The following is a 27,011-nucleotide window of genomic DNA, read 5'->3' on the forward strand; positions in this document are numbered from 1 at the left end:
CAGAAGTCATTAAACAATAGAGAGACCATCCCTTGCAAAGAAAGTAGGATCATCAAACATTGTGTTCTCTGCTAACACATACTAGATCCCTAGAATGTGTTAGCACAGAACAAGATGTTACAGCCAATCATCTTTCCTTTACACCTAGCACTTGTGCAGAACAGATGATTACAGTCAGTATCAGGGTTTTGCATGCATATACAGAAGCACAGTGTGTAGTTTGTTGGTGCAAATTTTACAGTCTGGTTTTTTTTTCAGAATAAGGCCACCATAGCTCTTAAATACTTGCACCTCTCACAAAATGTGTTTAGTAGGAGTTCATCATCTGTAAGCATAAGGCAACTGCTACAATGCTTTAGGCTACATAACTCCATAAGACTAACACACATAGGGGAGGCAAGTAGGCGGGCCATCCATTTCATTCAGTGAAGTAAATCCTGATTTGATTTACATAGCATTGCAGAACTTAAATAAGATAGAGATTTATAGTCTACTACGACAGTTATTAGTTAAGGGTTGGGTAGTGTAGTTATGTACTCGTGTCTACTTAGGTAAATATGAAAGTTGGGTTTAAATGTGACTGTGATAAGCACAGCCCAGGAGCCCTGTATAACAGTAGTGTTTAGCTTATTTGTAGCAGCTGTGGGCTATGTTGTCCAAAGTAGCAAAAATAGGAGCTGCTACAAACTACTTTTATCATGCTAAGTTCTCTGCTCTGTTTTTTATGTAGCTACATGCAGATTGCTGCACCTATGAAGCAAAACCATATTTGCTGTTGAGAAAAGATACAAATGAAAGTGTTTGTGTCAATGGAGTGCATGTTTCAATCCTGCTTTGCTAGCTGTAGCTCACTGCAATATAAAATAACAAGGAAAATGAAAGAACAAATGAAAAGCAGCTAAAGCTTTAACCAATACGTGTTTATCTTCCCCAGAACTGCAGCAAGTCTTGCCATTAGAAAAACCACTACAAGCTCCAGATAACTCTCACAACTGGCCATATCTGGCTGTTTGCTGTAACTTTGAAAACTGACAAAAACACAGCAAATAAATGCTAACACTGATTAATTCATTTAGCAGAGAAACCACTTAAAATGCAGTGCAAACTGTAGAATTAGTTCAATTAATAGTTTAACTTCGGATTCAAAGAAAACACCGTAAAAGTGCATTAAATGGACAGAAACCACTTAAAATTGAGTTACATAGCTAGGCACAGCACAACACAGAAACCAAATGAAATCCAGTGCAAACTGGAGAATAACTAGAATTAATGGCCATAACTTCAAATTCACAGAAAACATAGTACAGGACAGAAAAAGTGACAGAAACCACTCAGAACTGATTTAAACAGCTAGGTGACTTTAAATGCAGTAAAATAATTGTACTTTCCTGTTCACTGGATGCAAAATGGAGTCAGAGCACCACTGTTTTTTTTTTGTACCTTGTTCACTGATCAAAGCTCCAAGAAGGCTCAGAATAAGACAGCGATTGCCTCCACTTGGGCAATATAGAATAAACACACTCAACTCGGTCTGAAGTGAATGAAATTCTATGCCCCCAGTATTGTAAATCTGTAGTTTACCTATACACAGCAAAACTCATTTGGGCATAGCAAGGCTTGGCTACTACCCAAGATAGCAGTGCACATTTACTAAATACCCTTAAGGTCAATTATCCTTTGTTATTAAATTATACCAATAATGGGATTTAAACCCCATACCAATGGTTACATCCCTAAATTACTGACAGCAACAGCAGAGAAGCATGCGCTTGTATACCCTGTTCACCATAGGAGAATCTACATGTGGCTCCATCTTCAGCTTCTACAGTGACAGCTAGCTTAAGAATATCATTTGCTGCTCCACTCCACTTCCTCTGCCCAACCTGTCATTAAAGCAGTCCCAGTCTTAGGGAAAAGTACCAGGGGAGATTAAAGATAAATGGTGAAACCAGGTAGCTGATGATCAGCTGGCAGCAAAATAAAACAATAACACCATCTATGTCCCCTTCACAGAATGAAAGCTCTTGTAATATCTTAGATGAAATACCTGTTAAACCCAACACCTGTTTACTGGAGAATTTCAACAATCTATCAATAAACTGACTGACCCATACCTCCAATGGTCAGCATACCCAAAATTTCCTAGAGATTATAAATGCAAACTCCATTGTACCAAATACCCTTGATCTTGTTTTCACAAATATGGCCACTTCTTGCACACCATCACATGGATCCTCCTCTCTTGTTAAATCATATCAATAAATCAGTGACCTTTTCCTTTAAAAGGAGGTACTGCCCCTGCAAATGTCTCTGTGTTAAGGGACTTCTCAAAAGCAAACATTCTTCAGTTATTTGATGACCTAAAGGATTCACTGTTCTCCTCCAGTGGTTCCCATTATTAAAGCTGTTGCCTACGACTTAGACATTGACTCCCACCTAAATAGCTGAATTAGTAAAACAATCCCTTATCCATACCAAATATAACACATTTAAAAACAAACCCCTACGGTGGAATGCTCATATAAATATATTTCATAACAAGAGAAAGAAATTGCTTAAAATTTACAAAACGTCTCATTTTACCAACCTTAAGGGAAAATTTAAGCAAACAAGTAAAGAAGTTAAGGGAAATAATAGGAAGCTCAATGCTGAATATGAAATTAAAATAGCCACTAAAACCCAGAATAATGACACATCTTTAACTATGTCAGGAAGTTAAAAACTACCAACCAAAATGTTTAAAGCTAGTCCACAATAATACTGTCCCTCTGGCCCAAAAAGAAATGGCTAATATCTTATTCTTCTTCTTTCGGATGCTCCCGTTAGGGGTCGCCACAGCAGATCAACTGTTTCCATTTCTTCCTGTACTCTGTATCTTGCTCTGTCACACCAACCACCTGCATTGTCCTCTCTTACCACATCCAAAAACCTTATCTTAGGCCTTCCTCTTTTCCCGTTACCTGGCAGCTTCATCCTTAGCATCTTTTTCCCAATATACTCTGAATCCCTCCTCAGCACATGTCCAAACCAATGTAATCTTGCCTCTCTGGCTTTGTCTCCAAACCTTCCAACCTAGGCTGACCCTCTAATATAATTATTCCTAATCCTGCCCATCCTCGTCACACGCAGTGCAAATCTTAACATCTTCAACTCTGCCACACCAAGCTCTGACTCCTGCCTTTTTGCTAATGCCACTGTCTCCAACCCATATAACATAGCTGGTCTCACTACCCTCTTGTAGACCTTCCCTTTCACTCTTATTGGTACTCGTCTGTCACAAATGACTCCTGACACTCTTCTCCACCCACTCCATCCTGCCTGTACTCTGTTCCACACTCACCATTACTCTGAACTGTTGATCCCAAGTATTTCAACTCATCCACCTTCGCCACCACTACTCCCTGCATCCTCACCATTCCTCTATCCTCCCTCTCATTCACACACATATATTCTGTCTTAGTCCTGCTGACCTTCATTCCTCTTCTCACTAGAGTATATCTCCACCTCTCCAGGGTCTCCTCCACCTGTTCCCTACTCTCACTACAGATCACAATGTCATCTGCAAACATCATAGTCCATGGGGACTCCTGTCTGATCTCGTCTGTCAACCTGTCCATCACCATTGTAAATAAGAAAGGTCTCAGAGCTGATCCTTGATGTAATCCCACCTCCACCTTAAACGCATCCGTCACTCCCACAGCAGACCTCACCGCTGTCACACTACCCTCATACATATCCTGTACTGCTCTTACATACTTCTCTGACACTCCCAACTCCCTCATACAGTACCACAACTCCTCTCTAGGCACCCTGTCATATGCATTCTCCAAATCCACAAAGACACAATGCAATTCCTTCTGACCTTCTCTGTACTTCTCCATCAACACTCTCAGAGCAAACATCGCATCTGTAGTGCTCTTTCCTGGCATGAAACCATACTGCTGATCACTAATCATCACCTCCCTTCTTAACCTAGCTTCCACTACTCTTTCCCATAACTTCAAGCTGTGACTGATCAACTTAATCCCACTGTAGTTACTACAGCTCTACACATCACCCTTATTCATAAAAATCGGTACCAAAACACTTTTTCTCCATTTCTCAGGCATCCTCTCACTTTCCAAGATTTCATTAAACAATCTAGTTAAAAACTCCACTGCCATTTCACCTAAACACCTCCATGCTTCCACAGGTATGTCATCTGGACCAACAGCCTTTCCATTCTTCAACCTCTTCATAGCTATCCTTACTTCCTCCTTGCTAATCCACTGCACTTCATGATTCTCTATCCGCACATCATCCAACCTTCTCTCCCTCTCATTCTCTTCATTCATCAACCCCTCAAAGTACTCTTTCCATCTGCTCAACACACTCTCCTCACTTGTGAGTACGTCTCTCTCATTATCCTTTATCACCCTTACCTGCTGCATATCTTTACTAGCTCGATCTCTCTGTCTAGCTGGTCGGTACAGGTCCTTTTCTCCCTCCTTAGTATCCAACCTTTTATACAACTCTTCATACGCCTTATCCTTAGCCTTCGCCACCTCTCTCTTTGCCATGCACCTCATTTCCTTATACTCGTCTACTTTCTTCATCTCTCTGACAATCCCACTTCTTCTTCACCAACCTCTTTCTCTGTATACTCTCCTAATATCCTACCTGAAAAATGTAATATCCTTCCTGAAAAATGTAGTGCACAATTTACTCCACCCACAGTCATAGCTGTTCTGCAGATTCCACAATGTCAACAACCCATTAATTACTATGAAACAAGTCCATTCAGCTCTCTCAAAAGCTAATAATACCTCAGCCATGGGTTCCTAGTTGTCAGTTCCAAATGTGACCTATCTGAACCTTTACTACCTAATTAATCTGTCTCTTTAGAACATTTCATCTTAGACCTCATTAACTTGGACATTGAAAAACTCTTAACCCTGGGCCTTTATTAATTCAGCTTTCTCAAAGGCAGATATTGATTCTTTAACCTCATTAATTTCTTCAAAACAATTACTAAAGTAGGATGCAGTACATGCAGCATATCTACACCTGGCCAAAGCCTTTGACATTATTCTCTATCCAAGCACTACTGACAGACTTGCAATTACGAATACAAATCTTTATGATTGGCCGAGGGCAGTTGACTGGTTTGCCTGACAAAACGTATGTGGGTAGAGTTGCAGGCGCCACTTCTGAAAGCAAAAAATTACCAGTAGTATACCACAGGGTTTACTGTTGGTCCCTCTCCTATCTGTCATCTACTTCTCAGACCTTCAGGCCAACACTCATAACCAATGGTTATCTAAGTTTGCAGACTACTGTAATTTGGATGATCTTTTTTAATAGTCCACTGACATACAATTATCCTGATGTGAGTAAGACCATGTTAACAACTGGTGAAAAGACAGTGGTATCAACTTAAATGTATAAATGTCTGCCTCATGTAATTCCCAGAGGCATAAACTCTAGATACAAAGAAGCCATAACTCCTTTTTACTGAAATCTCGTTAGACCCAGTATTTGCCTAAACAAATCACTCAGCTTGAGAGACCTCAGAGATTCCTAACTAGAAAGACAAACGGCTTCAACATTCTTAGTTATCAGCACACAGTGGTGCCCATCTTTCTCTACTCAGTCTCTTAAATACTCCTTCAGGGGGAATCTGTGTCTAGCTTTTCATGTCATGAAAGATCCAACAAACCCTACTGATCTCCTTTTCCTTTACAGAGCAAATGGTTCCTCAAATATCCAATTAAAGGAAGTTAACCTTCATCATCAGATAAACAACTCACATTAGGGTGATGGATTCATACCCCAATATCTCTTCCCCCACAGAAACAAACTTTTACAACATGTCAAGCACAGTAGCGGCCTTGTCAGTGTTAAGGTAAAACTATATAATTAGATGTTCAACCTCAGATTTTCCTACAGTATATCTTTGCTGCCCTCTTTTAGGCTTGAAAGAATATGGTGCATTGGCTTGGCTTATAGTGGTTTATAGACAAATTGACTAGTACAAACCTATGAATAAGTGTAAACAGACTGAAAAAAGGGGGTCAGAGCAATCAGATTAAGATAAAAGAAAAGTTGTCTCCATCTTTTCCACACAGATATTAAAGTGGATGTTGAAGTAATAATAAAATCATTCTATTAATTCATATTAACGATACAATTGTTATTTACTGATACACTTTGCTTAGTTAAGCAGAGCAATGAATGCCCCAAACAATACAGAATTTATGTTAAGGAATTAGTACCATAGTGTCAAAAAGAGTGCTGTTATGCAGTTATACTGAAGAATTTAATATCTTTGTATGAGTTAATGCACGTGTGAAGGTGTATGCATTTTTAAATATTACAAATACATTTTTATTATAGAACTGCAAAAAGAAAGATATATAAAAAAATGGACCTGCTCCATATGCAATTGCTGAAAAGAATGGGCTGTGATATTCAGTCGAAAAGAATACATGGTGCTATACATTAAAGCTAAGAAGCATACTTGATGAGTGACACACATATAACTTAAAATATTCAAGCCCACCCTAAAAAGAAAGACTAAGAACACAACACTATATCACAACCTGTTTTATTAAAATAACATAATCACTGGTTTGGGACAGAAAAAGAATAACATTTTGTCATGACTACAGCACAAAGTAAGGATGCAAAATTAGGTTACTGCCTACAGTATTATCCTAAGTGATTTTTTACTTGTAATGACATCACATCTGTAATTTCTGTTCATAGGAAGTAAATAAACTTTCAGAGAAGAGAATGTTTTCATTAAACCTACCAGTGGAGTCACATCCTTTAGGTGGTGTTGCTACACGAAGGAAGATCTGTTGCCTCCATGAGTGGCGCCGGTTTCTCACACTTGTACTGCTGGCCCTATGACTTGAAGGGGGTTCCACATTGCTAAGAAAACACAAACAGTTTGGTTTTATGACACTTTTTACAATTAGTATTATTGTATATTGAGCAGCAGAAGATAAGCCATACATTTGCACTAAAACAGTATTTAGGAAATAGTCAAAGCAATTGATTCTTAAGTGCAATGAAGTAAGTATACTCTTACATGGAAAGCTGTGCTCTTTTTAATACTCATAAAAAGGGGTGAAAGGCTGGAAAGTACAGTTGTGTAAAAACGTACCATAATGGTAGATGGCCTTCCCTCCACTGCTGCAGTATTCTTAACATATGGGATTCCCTGCTGTGGAAGCCTGACGTCTGGCCAGTTTACCACAGACTCCTGTTGCTGTAAAGTAAGCCAAATGTCACTCAAATGTTCCCTGCATAGTGTAGGGCATAAAGGTGAAGTTCAGGCCTACCATAGTCAGAAGTGATTACCCCAGTAGGAACACCAGTCCAAGGAACCCAAGAGGTAATCTGTACATCCAGGAAGTCAAAGGACAAGGGGGAAGGAGGGAGGGATTGAATACTGCAGCACTGAAGGTAAGGACATCTACAGTTATTGTGAGATGTTACACCACTCTACTATGGCCTTACATTCACTGCTGCAGTATTCTTAACATATGGGAGAGAGCCAAAGCTCAAGAGGAAACTAGGGAGGGGGAGAAGCAGAAGATTCCCCTAAAAAGCCATGAAGAATGGCACTAGCAAAACCTGCCCTAGCTCTGGAGATACCATCCAACTTGTAGTGTTTTGTAAAGGTAAGCAAAGAAGTCCGGATAGCTGCTTCAGGAACAGAATTAGGATCTAATACCTTGAAAAAAAAGCACCAGAAGAAGCCACAGCTCTAGTAGAATGAGCCTTGACTGAACAGGGAAGGTTTTTGCCATGAAAAATGTAACAAAAGGAAATAGCCTTAGAAATCCAATAAGAAATAGTTTGTTTGGATAAAGCAAATTCCAAAGATCTAGGAAGAAAAGAAACAAATAACTCATCAGATTTTCTAATAGCCTTAGTCTTATGCAGCACGCTCTCACTGTCAGTTTGCGGAGAGGGGAAAAAGTAGGCAGATTAATAGACTGATTAAGTCACAGCTCATTAACCACCTTAGGCATAAAAGAAGGGTTAATGTGCAAAGACACTCTATCCTCATGAAAGATCAAAAAATGAGGACAAGCCATAAGGGCCTGCAACTCAAGACACCATCTGGCAGAAGTAGGAGCTAAAAAAAGAACAGTCTTTCAGGTACAATGTTGCAAGGAAAATAAAGCAGCAGGCTCAAAAGGAGCCTGAGTCAACTTCTCCAAAACAAAATTAAGATCCCTGGGAGGAGGAACACACTTCCTGGGATGTCTAATATTAAGGATGCCTTTAAGAAATTGTTTTGTCTCAAACCTAGAAACTAAGGGAGGATAAAAGGGCAGACAAGCAGAGATAGCTGATAAGTGGGCCTTAACAGAACAATAGGCCAAATCAGCATTGAGCAACTCACACAAATGCGACATAACCAAAGTTACATCCACAGTAAGACAGCCCAGGTTACAAGAGAAACACCAAAAAGAAAACCTCTTCCATTTGGATAAATAGGATTTCCTAGTAGTAGGTTTGCTGGCCTCTTGCAGGACTTGCAGCACATTCTCAGAAAAAAAGGTGTCTATGAGGAATCAAAATCCTATCACCCACAGTGTCAGTTGATGTGTGGACAGGTAGGGATGGATGAAAGACATCTTGTCTTATGTGAGTAGATCCACCCTGTGAAGTAACTTGTCATGATTGCTCCTGGCTAAATGCAGGAGAAGAGGGAACTAGTGCAGTCGCAGCCAAAAGGGAGTCACCAACAAGATTTTGGGAGCATCCTGTTGAATTTTGAACAAGACTTTTGGAATGAGAGGAAGGGGAGGGAATGCATAAAGAAACACTTCCTTCCAAGAAAATGAGAGGGTGTCCACCTTCCACAGCAGAGGACCTGGGACTCTGGCACAAAACAGAGGAAGTTGTCTGTTCAGAGGGGAGGCATAAAGATCCACATGAGGAGTAACCCACTGGTAGATAACGTCCAGAAACACATCCCTGTGAAGCATCCATTCATGGGACTGAGTTAAGGACCCGCTCAGAGTGTCTACCACAATGTCCTGAGCGGAAGGAATATAAACTCAATGAAGAGTCACTTGAAACTTGACAGCAAGATCCCATACCAGAAGTGCCAACTGGGAAAGAAGATAAGATCTCGTTCCTCCCTGTTTATTGGTAAACCACATCACAATTGTACTGTCTATTATCTGTGAACACCTTGAGACACCCTGGAAAGAAAAAGGGATGAAAGGCCTGAAGACCCAGCAGAAGAGCTCTCATCTCTTTGACACTGATGTGCTACTTCTGCTGATGAGGCGACCACAACCCCAGAACCTTTAGGGAGCCAAATGTCACCCCCATCCCATGTCTGAAGCATCTGTGTACAATTTCTGAGAGGGAAGAGGGGGATGAAATGGGATCCCTTGGATTCAAAGACAGCTGCTGAATCCACCAGTGAAGTTCATGTCTGAGACAAGGAAGAACTGGAACTACAAAGGATATGCATGCTGAAGCCACACCGACTTCAGAAACCAATGAAACTTTCTCATGTGAAGTTTGGCCTGAGGGAGCATCAGAATGGGGAATGCCATGTGACCCAGAGCTCTCAGAAAGTCCCTGGTGGTAATGGAAGCCAGAGGAAGAAGACTGTGAAAGAAAGAAATGTCTTTGGAGCGGGCAGGGAAGCCAGCACTGGCACTGTCTGAATCCTGCAACCCAGAAAAACATGATCCTGAGAATAAGTCAGAGAAGACTTTTTGAAAATTTACAGTGAACACCAGACTCTGAAGAAGGAAAATGGCAAAATTAAGATTTTTGCAAAAAGTTCTCTGGAGAGGACACCTGAATCAACAGGTCATCCAAGTAAGGAAATATTTGGATCCCTTAAAGCCTTAAAAAAGCAATCACAGGAACAAGGTATTTGGTGAACACCCTTGGGGGTAGTAGAAAGGCCAAAGGGCAAAGTAGAGAACTGAAACAGTACCCTTAGTCAAGAGATTTTGAAGAACCTCTGAAAGTTGTTCTGCAGAAGGCTGAGGAATGTCCATAAAAGGAGGATGGGAATCCCACACCATGAAGTACCCTTGACGAATGACTGACAGAACCCAAGAATCCTAAGTGATCTGAAGCCAAAGAGGAAGAGAAAGAGAAAGGCAAAGAGAAAGAGGAATGTGGCTGGGAATGGACAGACAGTCATACAGCATCTGGTGTGTCTGGAAAGGAAGCATCGGAGTCCTTGAAAACTGAAGAAATTTAGCAGGAGGAGCCCGTTTGCCACTCTTCTTACCTTTAGTAAAAGGGTGGGGTTGCCTAAGAACAAAGGCAGGCCTAGTGGGCTAGTTTCTCTGAAATTTAGGCAAACGAGAAACAAACACATTTTAAGCTTCTGTAAGGCCTTACCCTTATCCTGAAGGACTTAAACAAGCAGCAGCTTCCCCCCAAAAACAACTTAGCTTTAACATAATCAGGTAGAGGTTGATGCTTAAGCCAAGAATACCTCCTTATCACTGAACCAAAAACAGCATCCCTAGAAAAGGCATCTGCTGCATCATAACTACATTTAAAAGAATAATGAACGAGAGGAAGTCCCTAACAAGGAAAGAATAAAAGTTTTACCCTCAGAGTCTGGAAATAAGTTGACAGGCCTGAGAAAGAAGAGCCAACACATACCTAGACATATGGGTCTGATGATTAATAGCCCAAAAAGCTAGGGTAGCAGAAGTGTAAACCTTCTTACCCAGCCTTTCCATAGCTCTGCTGTCCTTAAAAAATCCATCATCCTACAGAGTATGTTCCCAAAGGAAATTTCCTCAAAAGGAACATCAGGACTAATACATTCCTGCTCTTTCTCTGATCCACAGTCCAAAAGAGAAGGAATTTGAGTAGAATAAGTCAGGGATTAGTCATCAGAATCCAATTCATCCTCAGAAGAATCCTGTCCTCTAGGCTTTTTAAAGGGAGTAGAGGACCAAGGAGGAGCAGGAACTGAAACCCCTTGAGGAGGCTTTAAGGACATTAAAGCAGTAAATAGCTCCTGAGTAAAGGTCTGCCACTCACTTTGTGTATCCCTAGGATCAGAAGAAACATGCTTAAGTTTTTTTTTTTTTTTTTAAATGAATGCCCCCTCTAAAAAACTGAGAAGGCTCAGACCCAGGACGACAGTTGAGAACATAGTAGGAACTTCTTCCCCAACTAAAAACGGAGAAACTCATTTGGGCTACTCAGAAAAAATCAAGTGCGTTTCCACCTGAATATCCGAGATGGATACCTGCAAAGCCTCTTCAGACATGCTGCCAGACAGATCCTCACCAGCCAGCAACACACTTGCATCAGAGAAATCCGACAACACAGCCAGGCGAGCCTCCGGGTTTAATGACCTTGGCAGAAGCACCTAGCAGAGGCTGGACAGCAGAAGATTCCAGTCATATCTTTTTCACCTTTTTCTTCCCTAATGGCTGAACCTTGGAGCGGCAGATTCCTTCCATTGTAACTTTAGTGAGAAGCTTAAGATGCTGGATCTCAAGATATAAGGAGAGGAAAGAAAGTCTATTGCAAAGGGTTTTTGGGGATGAATGCCTGACAAACTGAACAAGACATATGGTCAAAAGAAGCTCCTAGACAAAAAAGGCACTTATTGTGGCAGTCTTTATGAGGAATCTGTCTCCCACACCGGCATTTACCCTTCCTGGATAACATTAACCCTAAGGAGCACAAAACAAGACAAGAAAAAAAAAACAATGGGGCATTTATCTGCAACTGCAAATAAGTCAGCAAACAGGCATAGGTAGTCAGTGGAGAATGAAAATGTGTTCAACTGGCAGAAAACGGATGCAGGTAAACAGACCGGTGTTAAAAGATACGTTTGGACTGGTGGCAAAGAAGTTCCGACTATGGTAGGCCTAAACATCAGAATAATACAAACTGGACCACACAGACTTCAGACACGTAGTTTAATTCCAGAGCAATAAAATGTTCCAAATGTAAAATGTCAAGTGCTTTCATCAATAAAAAATTACTTTTTCAAAACACATAGTGATAAATCAATTAATCTTATATAGTCTCCATATTCAACAAATTAATCAATTATAAATTAATTATTCTCAAAGTAATATGCCATACAAAATGGTAAATATTTAAAACAAATGAATAAAAACTAATTAAAAAACATTTCATTTTCACTGTTGTTTATACATAAATAAACTACTTACTATTTTAATTTTAATTTATTTTAATCTATTTGCCCTCTCTTTTAAAACTGGGAGAATTGATATATAGTCATTCAGACCAGGGCGAAAGTTAGAAGCTAATCTAAACTGCCACATTAACTCTTTCTTAACCAAACTGTTTTTCCAGTCCCCTCCTCTTCCATCAAGTTCAACAATATCCACAATGCCAAATTTAAACCCTATATAGCCTTGACAAACTACTGAATGCCTAAAAAGAGCATTTGTCTCTTTTTTGTTTTTTATCTCATAAAGATGTTCATAGATCCTACACTTAAGGGTCCTCTCAGTTTTACCAATGTAGAATCCATTACAAGTATTGCACAAAGCAATGTATACTATTCACTAGTATAACAATTCCCCTTTCTTAAAAAATAGGGTACTCCCAACCATGTTATTTAAAGTAATGGCTGAAACTTGTAAAATATAACTACATTGGGAACATCACCGACAAGGTTTAGTATTTTCTTTTATATTAATTCTTCCAACACCCACTTTTTCCAAACTAGTTTTAAGTTAATACCCACTTTAGTGGAAAAGGAAGGTTTTTCACCCACTTTTCTATATATGTCACTGTTAGTTTTAAAAATGCCCCAGTTCTTGTATAAAACATTTTTCACTCTATTGGAAAGTGTACAGTGCTAAATGATACAGGCTTTACTAAAGTCTGTCGAATCTGTGTTTACATGTGTATTAATATCAAGCTCCTGTGCAGATTATCACTATCAGTTACCATACATCTCACCCCATTACCCAAGAGTGTTTTATGTTTATTTCCCCATTGATCTAACACCACCTTAAAAATGGGTTCCACTAAGCTAGGGGGGATACCCTCTCTCAAAAAAACATAGCTTTCAATCTATCAAATTCATATTTAACATCTTCTCTTTCAGATTTCATTCTAGCAATTCTAATAGCCTGTCTTTTTACAATGCTTCTTTTCTGACTCTTGGGGTGATGACTTAGATAATGTAGATAAGCGTTACAAAAAGTAGGCTTGTGATATACATTAGATTTAAAGCCTTGATTAGTTTTGGAAATTCTTACATCAATATATTTAATTTCAGATCTGCTCACTTTATGTGTGAATTTTAAAAAGGTGGTGGTATTGTTAAGATATTCCATGAAGTGTGGTATATCTGCAAGGTTGCCTCCCCACAAAACAAAAATGTCGTCCAGGAATCTTTGATATAAAATAATGTCTGATTTATATTTACTATTCAGAACATATTGCATTTCCCACCCAAATAAAACTAGGTTGGCATACAAAGGGGCGCAGGCTGCACCCATGACTACTCCTCGTATTTGTTGGTAATACTCACCCTCAAAAAATAGATAGTTATTATCTAAAACATGAGCCATAATCTCACAGGTGAGTTGAATCCTTTCAGGGTCCATGGTAGAGCATGCCAGTAATGCATCTTCAAAAAACTCCATCCCCTCAACCCTGGGAATGCAGGTAAAAAGATCCTGGACATCAATTGTTAAGAATATAACATCTTTAGACCAATAGTTCTGTTTAATTTGTCCCAAAAAATCCAGAGAATCTTTAATTATGTGTGGAATACCCTCTGCAGCTTTTTGAGTTGTTCTATCCACAAAAACTGCCAAACTATGTGTTTTAGACCCACTTGCTGCCACTATGGGCCTAAAAGGTGGTGAAATAATATTTTTGTGGATCTTGGGTATTCCAAAAAATGTTGGGATCCTGGGATGTGCATTCACAAGAAAATTGTAAATTTCTTGACTAATTCTTTGGTCTACCAAGTATTCAAGATAACTATCAATACGTTGATAAGCAATGTGTATTTCATTCTTGGAAACTTGCAGGTAATTAGTTTGGTCAAACAACATTTCTTGCATTAAATTGATGTAATCACCAGTATACAACACCACTATACCACCTCCTTTATCAGGGGCCATGATCCTCAAGGACCTATCACCCCATAGTTCCTTCATTAAAGTTCTTTCCCTAGGATTAAAGTTATAATAAATCTTTTTATCCTGTGCCCATAATTCATACATTTCTTCCTTAACAACTTTTTCAAACGTGTAGATCAAGGGGTGGGTTGTACATACTATTTTTCCTAATTGTATCTCTCGTATTAGGCATCTTAATCTCCTCCCCTTTTCCATTAAATAACACTATGAAATTAAATTTTCTAGTATAAAGGTGTATATCCACCATGATATCAACTAAATCTGGGAGTTGTGTGGGTACAAATTTAAACCCTTTTGAAAATAGGGTAAAACATTCTTCTGTGATTTCCTTCTCAGTATAGTTGTAAATATTGAATCCTTGAAAAGAGTGGAGAATACTGTGTTCTTTTCCACTCAAAAACTACCCCTGCCCCTCCCCCAGTTGGAATAACCTTGCCAACCCTGATTCTGGTCGAAATTCCTCTTCTTGTTGTTCCTGCTGGTTATTCTTTTGGAGCGTCTGGGCATTTGAAAATTTCCCTGATCATGTTCACTTGCATCAATATAATTGTCACAACCTTCACCTTCATCAAAATATTCCTCCTAAACATCACCTTTATGCCCTACACTATACAAGGAGCATTTGGGTGAACTTCAGTGTACCTTTAAAGCAAAAGGAGTCTTTGATAGACTGGCCGGACATCGGGCTTCCACGCAGGGAATCCCTTATGTTAAGAATACTGCAGCAGTGAATGTATGGACATCAACAAGTACGTATGTTCTGATTAGCCCCCCAGTGCATGTACAGTAAAATCATAAGCATAAGCTTCTGCCTAAAGTGCATGACTATTTTACTTTATACACCACAAAGGGACAAGTATGCAAACAAAAACACTTCTTAGACTATCTCCACGTTCACTTTCTGTTGCCTCCTTTGATAATGGAGACAGACCTGTAAGTTAGCTTTTTATTTATTAGAGGTGTTAGTAATTGCTCAGCCTAGGGTTGTTTCCTGTTCAACATTTTTTTTTTGTTTCTCCTTGCACCTTACATTACATTTTGCAATCAAAATGGATTAATGAAAGAACCAGTACCATGTTCATGATCACTGAAAATGTTAAGTGCTAGCTGGAATGGCCAGGTGGGGACTAATTCACTGGAACCTCACTTGAGAACAGATGCCATTATTAATTATATTTTATATACCACCATTTTACTCATCTTTTCACAAATGCTAAGACTACATTTGTGTGCATTCCACTAGTACAAATTAACCCATAATTAAACAGCAAACAAGAATCAGACACGTGACCAGTGCATCTGTTATAAAAATTGTTATAAAAATAAAATGAAAACAGTAATCTACCACACCAATGACAAATTGAAAATACAGAACCAAATATTTTAAAAGCAGTGCTTAAATATAAAAATAGCTCCTAAATTGCACTGACAGTCCAGACACTTCACAATACATTAACACTATAAAATATTATTAGACTTGAATTGACAAATGCAGCCTACAGCACATACAGCAAGAAACCACTGCTCCCATACAGCATGGAAGCAACAGTAGTCCACAGGCTAACAAAAGTATAAATTACTTTCATTACAGTACTGCTAGCAGATTATGAGCAAGGAGAAAGAAAAAGTATATATACTCATACAGTTACCATTGTTATACAAGCAGACCAAATTAAATTGGAATGTTACATATTTCCACTGAAAAAGGAGAATCAAACATGTCAAATGCAAGTCAAACTGTATGACCTGTGACACAGACAAAATGGCACTCAAGTAAAAATCCAACCGTTTCATTAAAAACACAATTTGATAGAACAATAAGTTAAGCGCTTTCGTTCCTTTTATTTAAGGAACTTCTTCAGAACAAATAACCATAAACAATCTGCTTCTTAAATATGCATTACAAAAATTCAGAAAAAATAATGTGTAAGATATACTGAGGAAGCTTTAATTGCCACTGAAACATGGCTTTGTAACTAACGACTCATGCTCAACCCAAAAACGACCAAACTACTACTCTTTGCCCCACATCCCTCTCTCATGAAAAAAAAAATGAAAGTCCTCTCTGTTGATACCACCACCACTGACGTCACTTTTCATAACAAAGTATTAGGGATGACAGTGGATTGTAATCTTACATTCAACCTGCATATGCAAACCTGCATATGAAGATCTCATCAAAAACTAGGGATGCTTTACAGACCCCAAAACTTTCTCAATGACGCAACCAAAACTACACTTCCTACTACTTATCTCCTCCCAACTCTTCTTTATGGTGCTCCCATCCTTACTAACCTCCAGGCTTAATACAACCTACAACCTGATCAATGCTATAACAAACTTGCTAAATTTGCAGAACATACTTCTTTCAGAGCCCACTACTGTATAGCATTGAAAAGTCTAAACTGGTTAGAACTACCACATCAAGTAACATACAGGCAACTTCTTACCCCCTATAAAATTATCTAGCATCCATCTGCCTGTCCAGTACTACAAAACATTCTACACAGCTATGTTCTCAGTCAGTCATTGCAATCCCATGACCAAACACTCTTGTCTGTCTACAAACCTAGCAAATCTGCTGGACATTGTCTGTTCTCATACAAGGTTGCTAAGGCCTGGAACTCTTTACCTGTATCCATCAAGTCTATACCCTCCCTCCCATCTTTCAAAACCACTCTGAAAGACTTCCTAGCTAAATTCTGTCTCTGTTCTTGCTCAAAACAAGCCTAAATTATATCCCTACATATGAACAAGTGCCTTTTCATTCCTTCTTCACTTATTTCCTTACTGCTATCTAATTCTCTTCCCCAACTTTCTCTCTAAATAAATGATAGGCCTGTTTTTCCCTCACTTCATATTGCAATTCCTATTTGTATTAGACTAACTTACCTTTAATCTGTCTACAAACTGTCTAAAATTTCTCTAAATATTAAATGATTGTCATATACCTTTTATTGATTCTTAAGCATGTTTTTATATTATGTCTAATTTGTTTTAATTACTAACTGCATATGTTTTTGTTTAATTTTTGAAGACTGTAAAATTACTTTTCTTAAAATGTTTTGCAATAATTTGAAGCTTTTCTCCCCTGACCTCTGCTGAAAATGGGCTTCTACTCAGTTGGACTTTCTCTGTAATCAAATTTCAATAATAAATAAATAAATTAGTAGTATATATGCACCTGTTCTCCTGAGAAGTAAATACACCAAATTCAAAAATGAGCCCCTATGGTGAAACCCAAATATAAAAAGGGTCTGTAATGCATGCAAAAATAAATCTAACTCTCAAGTTGGCAGAAACACTCTTGCTACACTAAACAAGGAACTCCAGATACTGAAAAAAATCAACCAAAGCCAATTATAAAGTAAAAACACCCACTCAGATAAAGGACATCCACAAAGCCTTCTTTAGTTATGTTAAACATGCAGAAGCAGTGCAAGCATTGTAGAAAGCCAACAGTAAATGACATAAAATACTCACACCCCACAGGAAACAAACAATCTATTAGTAAACACATTTAGCTAAAATTTCAATCCCCCCACCTCTAATATTCTCAGTTCACATCCCCACACCTGCATCCCAACCTCAAATCTCCCACAAACAAGTTCTCAAGGTGTTATCTAAGGCCGAAACCACATCTATGGGGACAGATAACATACCAGGCTGCCTAATATTCAGCCTGAAGCATGACTTCTCTAATCCCCTACAGAAGTGATTCAATACCATTTTCAAAACTGGCTTAAGAACAGCAACAGTAATTTCCTTGCACAAAAGTGGAGCTTTAAGAAACCCAGGAAATTATAGACCTATAAAGGCTGAACAGTCTTACCTGTAAGGCTATGGAAAGTATCATTACAGAATTAATAAATAGGGATATAGGTAAACCACAAGACCTTTGATCCAACCCAGTCAAGGACAGTTATTGCCTACCTAACCTGGTTGACTTCTTCAAAAAAGTTACTGAAGTACTGGATAAGGACAAAAAGGTGTACACCGCATATCTAGACCACATACAGGCATTCAGCAGCATCTCACACTTGATTATCATAAACTCTCTCAGAGAAATATCAATCCCTATATAACTCACTGAATAGCAAATTGGCTCATAAATAGGACCCAGGAAGCTAGGGGGGGCAGTGCTACCTCCTCCAGATGACCTGTCACTATTAGTGGTGTACCCCAAAGTTCAGTACTTGGGCCAATCCTCTTTTGCATTTACCTTTCAAAGTTCAAAGCTAATGTAAACTTCCAGAGTACACCAAGATCCTTCAAAAGGGCCTTCTCCAAACAAATAACTAGTGACAAAACCACGGACTAAAATAAGAAGTTATGTACCTACCATAACGTTCCATGTTAGTTGTCTTCTCTCGCCTTCTTTCTTGCTTGATGGGTTCGGAGCCGATCCTCGGCTCCGACTCGGCACTTGCTAAGCTCGAGAGTCACTTTTACCAGCTCGAGGCAGCCCCATATCCCATGATGCAAGGCGGTAAGTACCCAGATCTCGTTTGATGACAAAAGGGCAATAGCACCAAGCATAAACACTTCCCAAAGGAAGAAAGCAGAAGAAAAACCTGCAGGATGGAAGAAAGACCAGCTCTGTATGGTCTTTCAGCATAATTATACCTTGTAGAAAAGGTCTGTCCAGGCCTGGGGAAGGAGGGAGGGTCGCAAGAAAGAAGGCGAGAAGACAACTAACATGGAGCGTTATGGTAGGTACATAACTTCTTAATGTTAAGTTGTCAATCTCGCCTTCATTCTTGCTTGATGGGACGCGTCCCTAGCACCTCTATCCTGGGTGGCTCAATGGAACAGACTCTTGAGGACTGTAGAGCCAAAACTGGCTCTGTCCCTGGAGGCCAAGTCCAATTTGTAATGGGAAACAAAGGTATGAGGAGTGGCCCAAGTGGCGCTGCACAAATAGTGTCTAAAGGAAGCCTAGCTTGAAAGGCTGTAGAAGTAGCTAAGCTTCTAGTTGAATGTGCTTTAGGTTTTGAGCACAGCTGTTTTCCCCTGAGCTGATAAATTTCAGAGATGACAGAAGAAAGCCATCTAGATAAGGTAACTTTAGAGACAGGAAGGCCTTTCTTGTTATCAGCATAGGAAACAAAGAGTTGATCGGATTTCCTAAATTGTTTAGTTCTGTCCAAATAATATCTGAGTTGGCGATGGACATCAAGATAATGTAGTTTTGTTCGATCTGTTTGAATAGTTTGGAAAAATACAGGAGATCAATGGATTGATTCAAATTAGTCTTTGAGGCGACCTTAGGCAAAAGGTCGGATTAGTTCTCAATGATACTCTGTCTTTGTGAAAGACCAAATAGGGGGGTCGAACCGATAGAGCATGAAGTTCAGACACCCTCCTGGCAGATGTAATAGCTACTAGGAATAAGGTTTTCCATGAAAGAAATTTCAGGGAGCAAGAAACAGCTGGCTCGAAGGTTGGAAGAATCAAGGATGTCAGCACTAAATTTAGATCCCATTGAGGGGGAGGACTCCTGACTGGAGGTTTCAGGAGGAAAATTCCTTTTAAGAAGGCTCTACAAAGCCTGTGGGACATAATATTGTGATCTGCGAACCCGACATGAAAGTTCGAGATAGCAGCCAATTGAACTCTAACTGTGGAAGAAGAGGATCCTGCATGAAAAATCTCAGCTAAGAAATCCAAAAAGTACAGTTTTGTACCTACCATAAATGTAGATGTTCGAAGATCCACATTGCTGCAGTCCTTACATATGGGTAGTCCGCTGTCCTCGGTCGGCCCGAATACCAAAGATATTGAGGTGAAGCTAAATGCTCAGGTAATTAGTTTGGTCAAACAACATTTCTTGCATTAAATTGATGTAATCACCAGTATACAACACCACTATACCACCTCCTTTATCAGGGGCCATGATCCTCAAGGACCTATCTCCCCATAGTTCCTTCATTAAAGTTCTTTCCCTAGGATTAAAGTTATAATAAATCTTTTTATCCTGTGCCCATAATTCATACATTTCTTCCTTAACAACTTTTTCAAGCGGGAGATCAAGGGGTGGGTTGTACATACTATTTTTCCTAATTGTATCTCTATTAGGCAAATTTAAACTCCTCCCCTTTTTCCCTTAAATAACACTATGAAATTAAATTTTCTAGTATAAAGGTGTATATCCACCATGATATCAACTAAATCTGGGAGTTGTGTGGGTACAAATTTAAACCCTTTTGAAAATAGGGTAAAACATTCTTCTGTGATTTCCTTCTCAGTATAGTTGTAAATATTGAATCCTTGAAAGAGTGGAGAATACTGTGTTCTTTTCCACTCAAAAACTACCCCTGCCCCTCCCCCAGTTGGAATAACCTTGCCAACCCTGATTCTGGTCGAAATTCCTCTTCTTGTTGTTCCTGCTGGCTATTCTTTTGGAGCGTCTGGGCATTTGAAAATTTCCCTGATCATGTTCACTTGCATCAATATAATTGTCACAACCTTCACCTTCATCAAAATATTCCTCCTAAACATCACCTTTATGCCCTACACTATACAAGGAGCATTTGGGTGAACTTCAGTGTACCTTTAAAGCAAAAGGAGTCTTTGATAGACTGGGGGCAGGGGTTCCCGGGAAACCCTTATGTTAAGAATACTGCAGCAGTGAATGTATGGACATCAACAATTATGTTCTGATTAGCCCCCCAGTGCATGTACAGTAAAATCATAAGCATAAGCTTCTGCCTAAAGTGCATGACTATTTTACTTTATACACCACAAAGGGACAAGTATGCAAACAAAAACACTTCTTAGACTATCTCCACGTTCACTTTCTGTTGCCTCCTTTGATAATGGAGACAGACCTGTAAGTTAGCTTTTTATTTATTAGAGGTGTTAGTAATTGCTCAGCCTAGGGTTGTTTCCTGTTCAACATTTTTTTTTGTTTCTCCTTGCCCCCTTACATTTTGCAATCAAAATGGATTAATGAAAGAACCAGTACCATGTTCATGATCACTGAAAATGTTAAGTGCTACCTGGAATGGCCAGGTGGGGACTAATTCACTGGAACCTCACTTGAGAACAGATGCCATTATTAATTATATTTTATATACCACCATTTTACTCATCTTTTCACAAATGCTAAGACTACATTTGTGTGCATTTCACTAGTACAAATTAACCCATAATTAAACAGCAAACAAGAATCAGACACGTGACCAGTGCATCTGTTATAAAAATTGTTATAAAAATAAAATGAAAACAGTAATCTACCACACCAATGACAAATTGAAAATACAGAACCAAATATTTTAAAAGCAGTGCTTAAATATAAAAATAGCTCCTAAATTGCACTGACAGTCCAGACACTTCACAATACATTAACACTATAAAATATTATTAGACTTGAATTGACAAATGCAGCCTACAGCACAAAGCAAAAAACCACTGCTATACAGCATAAACAACAGTAGTCCACAGGCTAACAAAAGTATAAATTACTTTCATTACAGTACTGCTAGCAGATTATGAGCAAGGAGAAAGAAAAAGTATATATACTCATACAGTTACCATTTTTGGGCCAAAAAAATTTGGGAAAGTTACATATTTCCACTGAAAAAGGAGAATCAAACATGTCAAATGCAAGTCAAACTGTATGACCTGTGACACAGACAAAATGGCACTCAAGTAAAAATCCAACCGTTTCATTAAAAAAACAATTTGATAGAACAATAAGTTAAACTTTTCCTTTTATTTAAGGAACTTCCTCAGAACAAATAACCATAAACAATCTGCTTCTTAAATATGCATTACAAAAATTCAGAAAAAATAATGTAAGATATACTGAGGAAACTTTTTGCCACTGAAACATGGCTTTGTAACTAACGACTCATGCTCAACCCAAAAAACACCAGACTACTACTCTTTGCCCCCCATCCCTATCTCATGAAAAAATAAAGTCCTCTCTGTTGATACCACCACCACTGCGTCCCTTTTTATAACAAAGTATTAGGGATGACAGTGGATTGTAATCACATTCAACCTGCATATGCAAACCTGCATATGAAGTTCTCATCAAAAACTAGGGATGCTTTACAGACCCCAAAACTTTCTCAATGTCGCAACCAAAACTACACTTCCTACTACTTATCTCCTCCCAACTCTTCTTTATGGTGCTCCCATCCTTACTAACCTCCAGGCTTAATACAACCTACAACCTGATCAATGCTATAACAAACTTCAAATTTGCAGAACATACTTCTTTCAGAGCCCACTACTGTATAGCATTGAAAAGTCTAAACTGGTTAGAACTACCACATCAAGTAACATACAGGCAACTTCTTACCCCCTATAAAATTATCTAGCATCCATCTGCCTGTCCAGTACTACAAAACATTCTACACAGCTATGTTCTCAGTCAGTCATTGCAATCCCATGACCAAACACTCTTGTCTGTCTACAAACCTAGCAAATCTGCTGGACATTGTCTGTACTCATACAAGGTTGCTAAGGCCTGGAACTCTTTACCTGTATCCATCAAGTCTATACCCTCCCTCCCATCTTTCAAAACCACTCTGAAAGACTTCCCAGCTAAATTCTGGCTCTGTTCTTGCTCAAAACAAGCCTAAATTATATCCCTACATATGAACAAGTGCCTTTTCATTCCTTCTTCACTTATTTCCTTACTGCTATCTAATTCTCTTCCCCAACTTTCTCTCTAAATAAATGATATGCCTGTTTTTCCCTCACTTCATATTGCAATTCCTATTTGTATTAGACTAACTTACCTTTAATCTGTCTACAAGCTGTCTAAAATTTCTCTAAATATTAAATGATTGTCATATACCTTGTATTGATTCTTAAGCATGTTTTTATATTATGTCTAATTTGTTTTAATTACTAACTGCATATGTTTTTGTTTATTTTTTGAAGACTGTAAAATTACTTTTCTTAAAATGTTTTGCAATAATTTGAAGCTTTTCTCCCCTGGCCTCTACTGAAAATGGGCTTCTACTCAGTTGGACTTTCTCTGTAATCAAATTTCAATAATAAATAAATAAATAAGTAGTATATATGCACCTGTTCTCCTGAGAAGCCCCAAAATTTAAAAATGAGCCCCCATGGTGAAACCCAAATAAAAAGGGTCTGTAATGCATGCAAAAAAAAATCTAACTCTCGTTGGCAGAAACACTCTTGCTACACTAAACAAGGAACTCCAGATACTGAAAAAAATCAACCAAAGCCAATTATAAAGTAAAAACACCCACTCAGATAAAGGACATCCACAAAGCCTTCTTTAGTTATGTTAAACATGCAGAAGCAGTGCAAGCATTGTAGAAAGCCAACAGTAAATGACATAAAATACTCACACCCCACAGGAAACAACCAATCTATCAGTAAACACATTTAGCTAAAATTTCAATCCCCCCACCTCTAATATTCTCAGTTCACATCCCCACACCTGCATCCCAACCTCAAATCTCCCACAAACAAGTTCTCAAGGTGTTATCTAAGGCAAACCACATCTATGGGGACAGATAACATACCAGGCTGCCTAATATTCAGCCTGAAGCATGACTTCTCTAATCCCCTACAGAAGTGATTCAATACCATTTTCAAAACTGGAAGAACAGCAACAGTAATTTCCTTGCACAAAAGTGGAGCTTTAAGAAACCCAGAAAATTTTAGACCTATAAAGGCTGAACAGTCTTACCTGTAAGGCTATGGAAAGTATCATTACAGAATTAATAAATAGGGATATAGGTAAACCACAAGACCTTTGATCCAACCCAGTCAAGGACAGTTATTGCCTACCTAACCTGGTTGACTTCTTCAAAAAAAAGTACTGGATAAGGACAAAAGGTGTAACCCATATCTAGACCACATACAGGCATTCAGCAGCATCTCACACTTGATTATCATAAACTCTCTCAGAGTAATATCAATCCCTATATAACTCACTGAATAGCAAATTGGCTCATAAATAGGACCCAGGAAGCTAGGGGGGGCAGTGCTACCTCCTCCAGATGACCTGTCACTATTAGTGGTGTACTCCAAAGTTCAGTACTTGGGCCAATCCTCTTTTTTTTTACCTTTCAAAGTTCAAAGCTAATGTAAACTTCCAGAGTACACCAAGATCCTTCAAAAGGGCCTTCTCCAAACAAATAACTAGTGACAAAACCACGGACTAAAATAAGGAGTTATGTACCTACCATAACGTGCCATGTTAGTTGTCTTCTGTCCCGTTCTTTCTTGCTTGATGGGTTCGGGGCCGATCCTCGGCTCTCACACGGAACTTGCTAAGCTCGAGAGTTACTTTTACTAGCTCGAGGCAGCCCCATATCCCATGATGCAAGGGGAAATACCCAGATTTGTTTGATGACAAAGGGCAATAGCACCAAGCATACTTCCCAAAGGAAGAAAGCAGAAGAAAACCTCAGGATGGAAGAAAGACCAGTCTGAATGGTCTTTCAGCATAATATACCTTTAGAAAAGGTCTGTCCAGGCCTGGGGAAGGAGGGGTCGAAGAAAGGCAGAAGACAACTAACATGGAACGCGTTATGGTAGGTACATAACTTCTTAATGTTAAGTTGTCAATCTCCTTCATTCTTCTTGATGGGACGTCCCTAGCACCTCTATCCTGGGTGGCTCAATGGAACAGACTCTTGAGGACTGTAGAGCCAAAACTGGCTCTGTCCCTGGAGGCCAAGTCCAATTTGTAATGGGAAACAAAGGTATGAGGAGTGGCCCAAGTGGCCCCTGCACAAATAGTGTCTAAAGGAAGCCCAGCTTGAAAGGCTGTAGAAGTAGCTAAGCTTCTAGGGAAAGTGCTTTAGGTTTTGAGCACAGCTGTTTTCCCCCGAGCTGATAAATTTCAGAGATGACAGAAGAAAGCCATCTAGATAAGGTAAATTTAAGACAGGAAGGCCTTTCTTGTTATCAGCATAGGAAACAAAGAGTTGATCATTTCTAAATTGTTTGTTCTGTCCAAATAATATCTGAGTTGGCGTGGACATCAAGATAATGTAGTTTTGTTCGATCTGTTTGAATAGTTTGGAAAAAAAACAGGAGATCAATGGGTTGATTCAAATTAGTCTTTGAGGGACCTTAGGCAAAAAGGTCGGATTAGTTCTCAAGATACTCTGTCTTTGTGAAAGACCAAATAGGGGGCGAACCGATAGAGCATGAAGTTCAGACACCCTCCTGGCAGATGTAATAGCTACTAGGAATAAGGGTTTTTCCCTGAAAGAAATTTCAGGACAAGAAACAGCTCTAAGGGGGAAAAATCAAGGATGTCAGCACTAAATTTAGATCCCATTGAGGGGAGGATCCTGATGGAGGTTTAGGAGGAAAATTCCAAGAAGGCTCTACAAAGCCTTGGGACATAATATTGTGATCTAACCCGACATGAAAGTTCGAGATAGCAGCCAATTGAACTCTAAATGTGGAAGAAGAGGATTCGAAAAATCTCGCTAAAAACCAAAAACTTTTTCCTAAAAAGGAGTTGAAAGGATCCAATATTTGCTTTTGGCCCAATAAAAGTTTCCTGGCGGGAAAAAATCTCGGGGAGGGATTAGGGCATATTGTCTTTTCTTTAGAGTCAGAAGGCCCTAAAAGAAAAGGAAAACCAAAAAAGCAAAAAAAAAACCCCTGCACTAACATTTAAAAAAAATTGCCAAAAAACCCCCCCAAAACCCCCCTCAAAACCCAAAAGGAGGGGGGAGGACCAAATTGGTCGAACCAATTTTTGGAGGAAAAACATTTTCTTCAAACTTCTTCTGATTTAGGGAAACCCAGAGGGAAGGGAGGAGGAAAAAAGTTGGGCCCCAAAACCCGGGGAAAATTTTGGGGAAAACCCCCAGAAAAAGAAAAAATTGGGGTGTTTTAGAAAAATTCAGAATCCAAAAAACCTTTCCAAAATTTTTAGAGCCCCTTAAAAAATGAGAATGGCCCTGCCCAAAAGGGGGGGTAAAAAGTTTTTTTCCCCAAGGGGAATTTGGTAAAAAAACCCAAAGAAAAGGTTTTCATTTTCCAAACCCAAAAAATTTTAAAAAAACAATGGCTTGGTCCCCCTTTGTTTCCAAATAAACTTCCCTTTACGCAAAATTTCCCCTTTTTGGGGAAAAAAAAATTTGAAAAGGGTTTAAAAAAAAACCCCTTTAATTAAAAGGAAAATTTAAAAAATGCCCTTTGGAAATTGGGCCAAGCCCAAACCAATCCGCCCCTAAAGGGGGGGCCCCCCCCCAAAAAAGGGGCTTTTCCTGTTACAATCCGGGGAGGGGTAAAAGGGTTTTGGTTTAAAAAAGGATCCCCCAAGCGGGGTGAAACCCGGGGCAAAACTTTTCCTGGAAATTTTGGAAGAAAATAGTGGGCCATCATGAAGAAAACTGAGAAAAGGGGGGAAAAGAAAATCGAGGGGAGCCCTAAATTTCTTAGAACCAAAACTTTGCTGCTCAAAATAAAATTTCCTCTTTTATTCCCCAATTTTTGTCAGGGTTTTCCCCAAAAAACCAAAACTTTTTTTAAGTTCCCTAGGGTTTTAAAGAATAGGGCGTTAAAGGGGATTTTGAATTGGTAAAGATGCCCTTTGGAAAAAGGTTTTTGGTGAACCTGGCCCCACAAAACCCCTTTGGTAAGGAATCGTCAGGAAAACTGGACTTTTCCCCTTTTGGCCTTTTCCCTCCTTCAGGGCCTTGGGAAGACCCAAAAAAGGCCTAACTGAAGATGCCCCAAAGGGAGGAGAAATTTGGGTTGGAAAATTTTTTTTGTGCAAAACTTTTGGAGTGTTTTTAGGGAAAAACGAAAGACATTCGGAAGTTTCCCCCAAAATTTTATTTTTAAAATCCCTAGGTCCATCCCCTCTTTGGGGGAAAAAATTTGTCCCCTCAAAACCTTTAAGGG

At 39.0% G+C, this 27,011-nt stretch overlaps 1 protein-coding gene across 1 annotated transcript in view; it reads right to left on the bottom strand.

Annotated features, from left to right (window-relative positions):
* Positions 1 to 27,011, bottom strand: part of TBC1D1 (TBC1 domain family member 1) — a 2,608,647-nt gene that overhangs the window by 1,179,835 nt on the left and 1,401,801 nt on the right. Inside the window, exon 11 of the mRNA XM_044062143.1 lies at positions 6,794 to 6,915. Coding sequence (XP_043918078.1) covers positions 6,794 to 6,915 — 122 coding nt within the window. The remainder of the gene's footprint in view (positions 1 to 6,793; positions 6,916 to 27,011) is intronic.

This window comes from Protopterus annectens, chromosome 2.part1 (genome assembly GCF_019279795.1).
Source record: "Protopterus annectens isolate FY-2018-M chromosome 2.part1, PAN1.0, whole genome shotgun sequence".
In the NCBI taxonomy this organism is placed as follows: Eukaryota; Metazoa; Chordata; order Ceratodontiformes; family Protopteridae; genus Protopterus; species Protopterus annectens.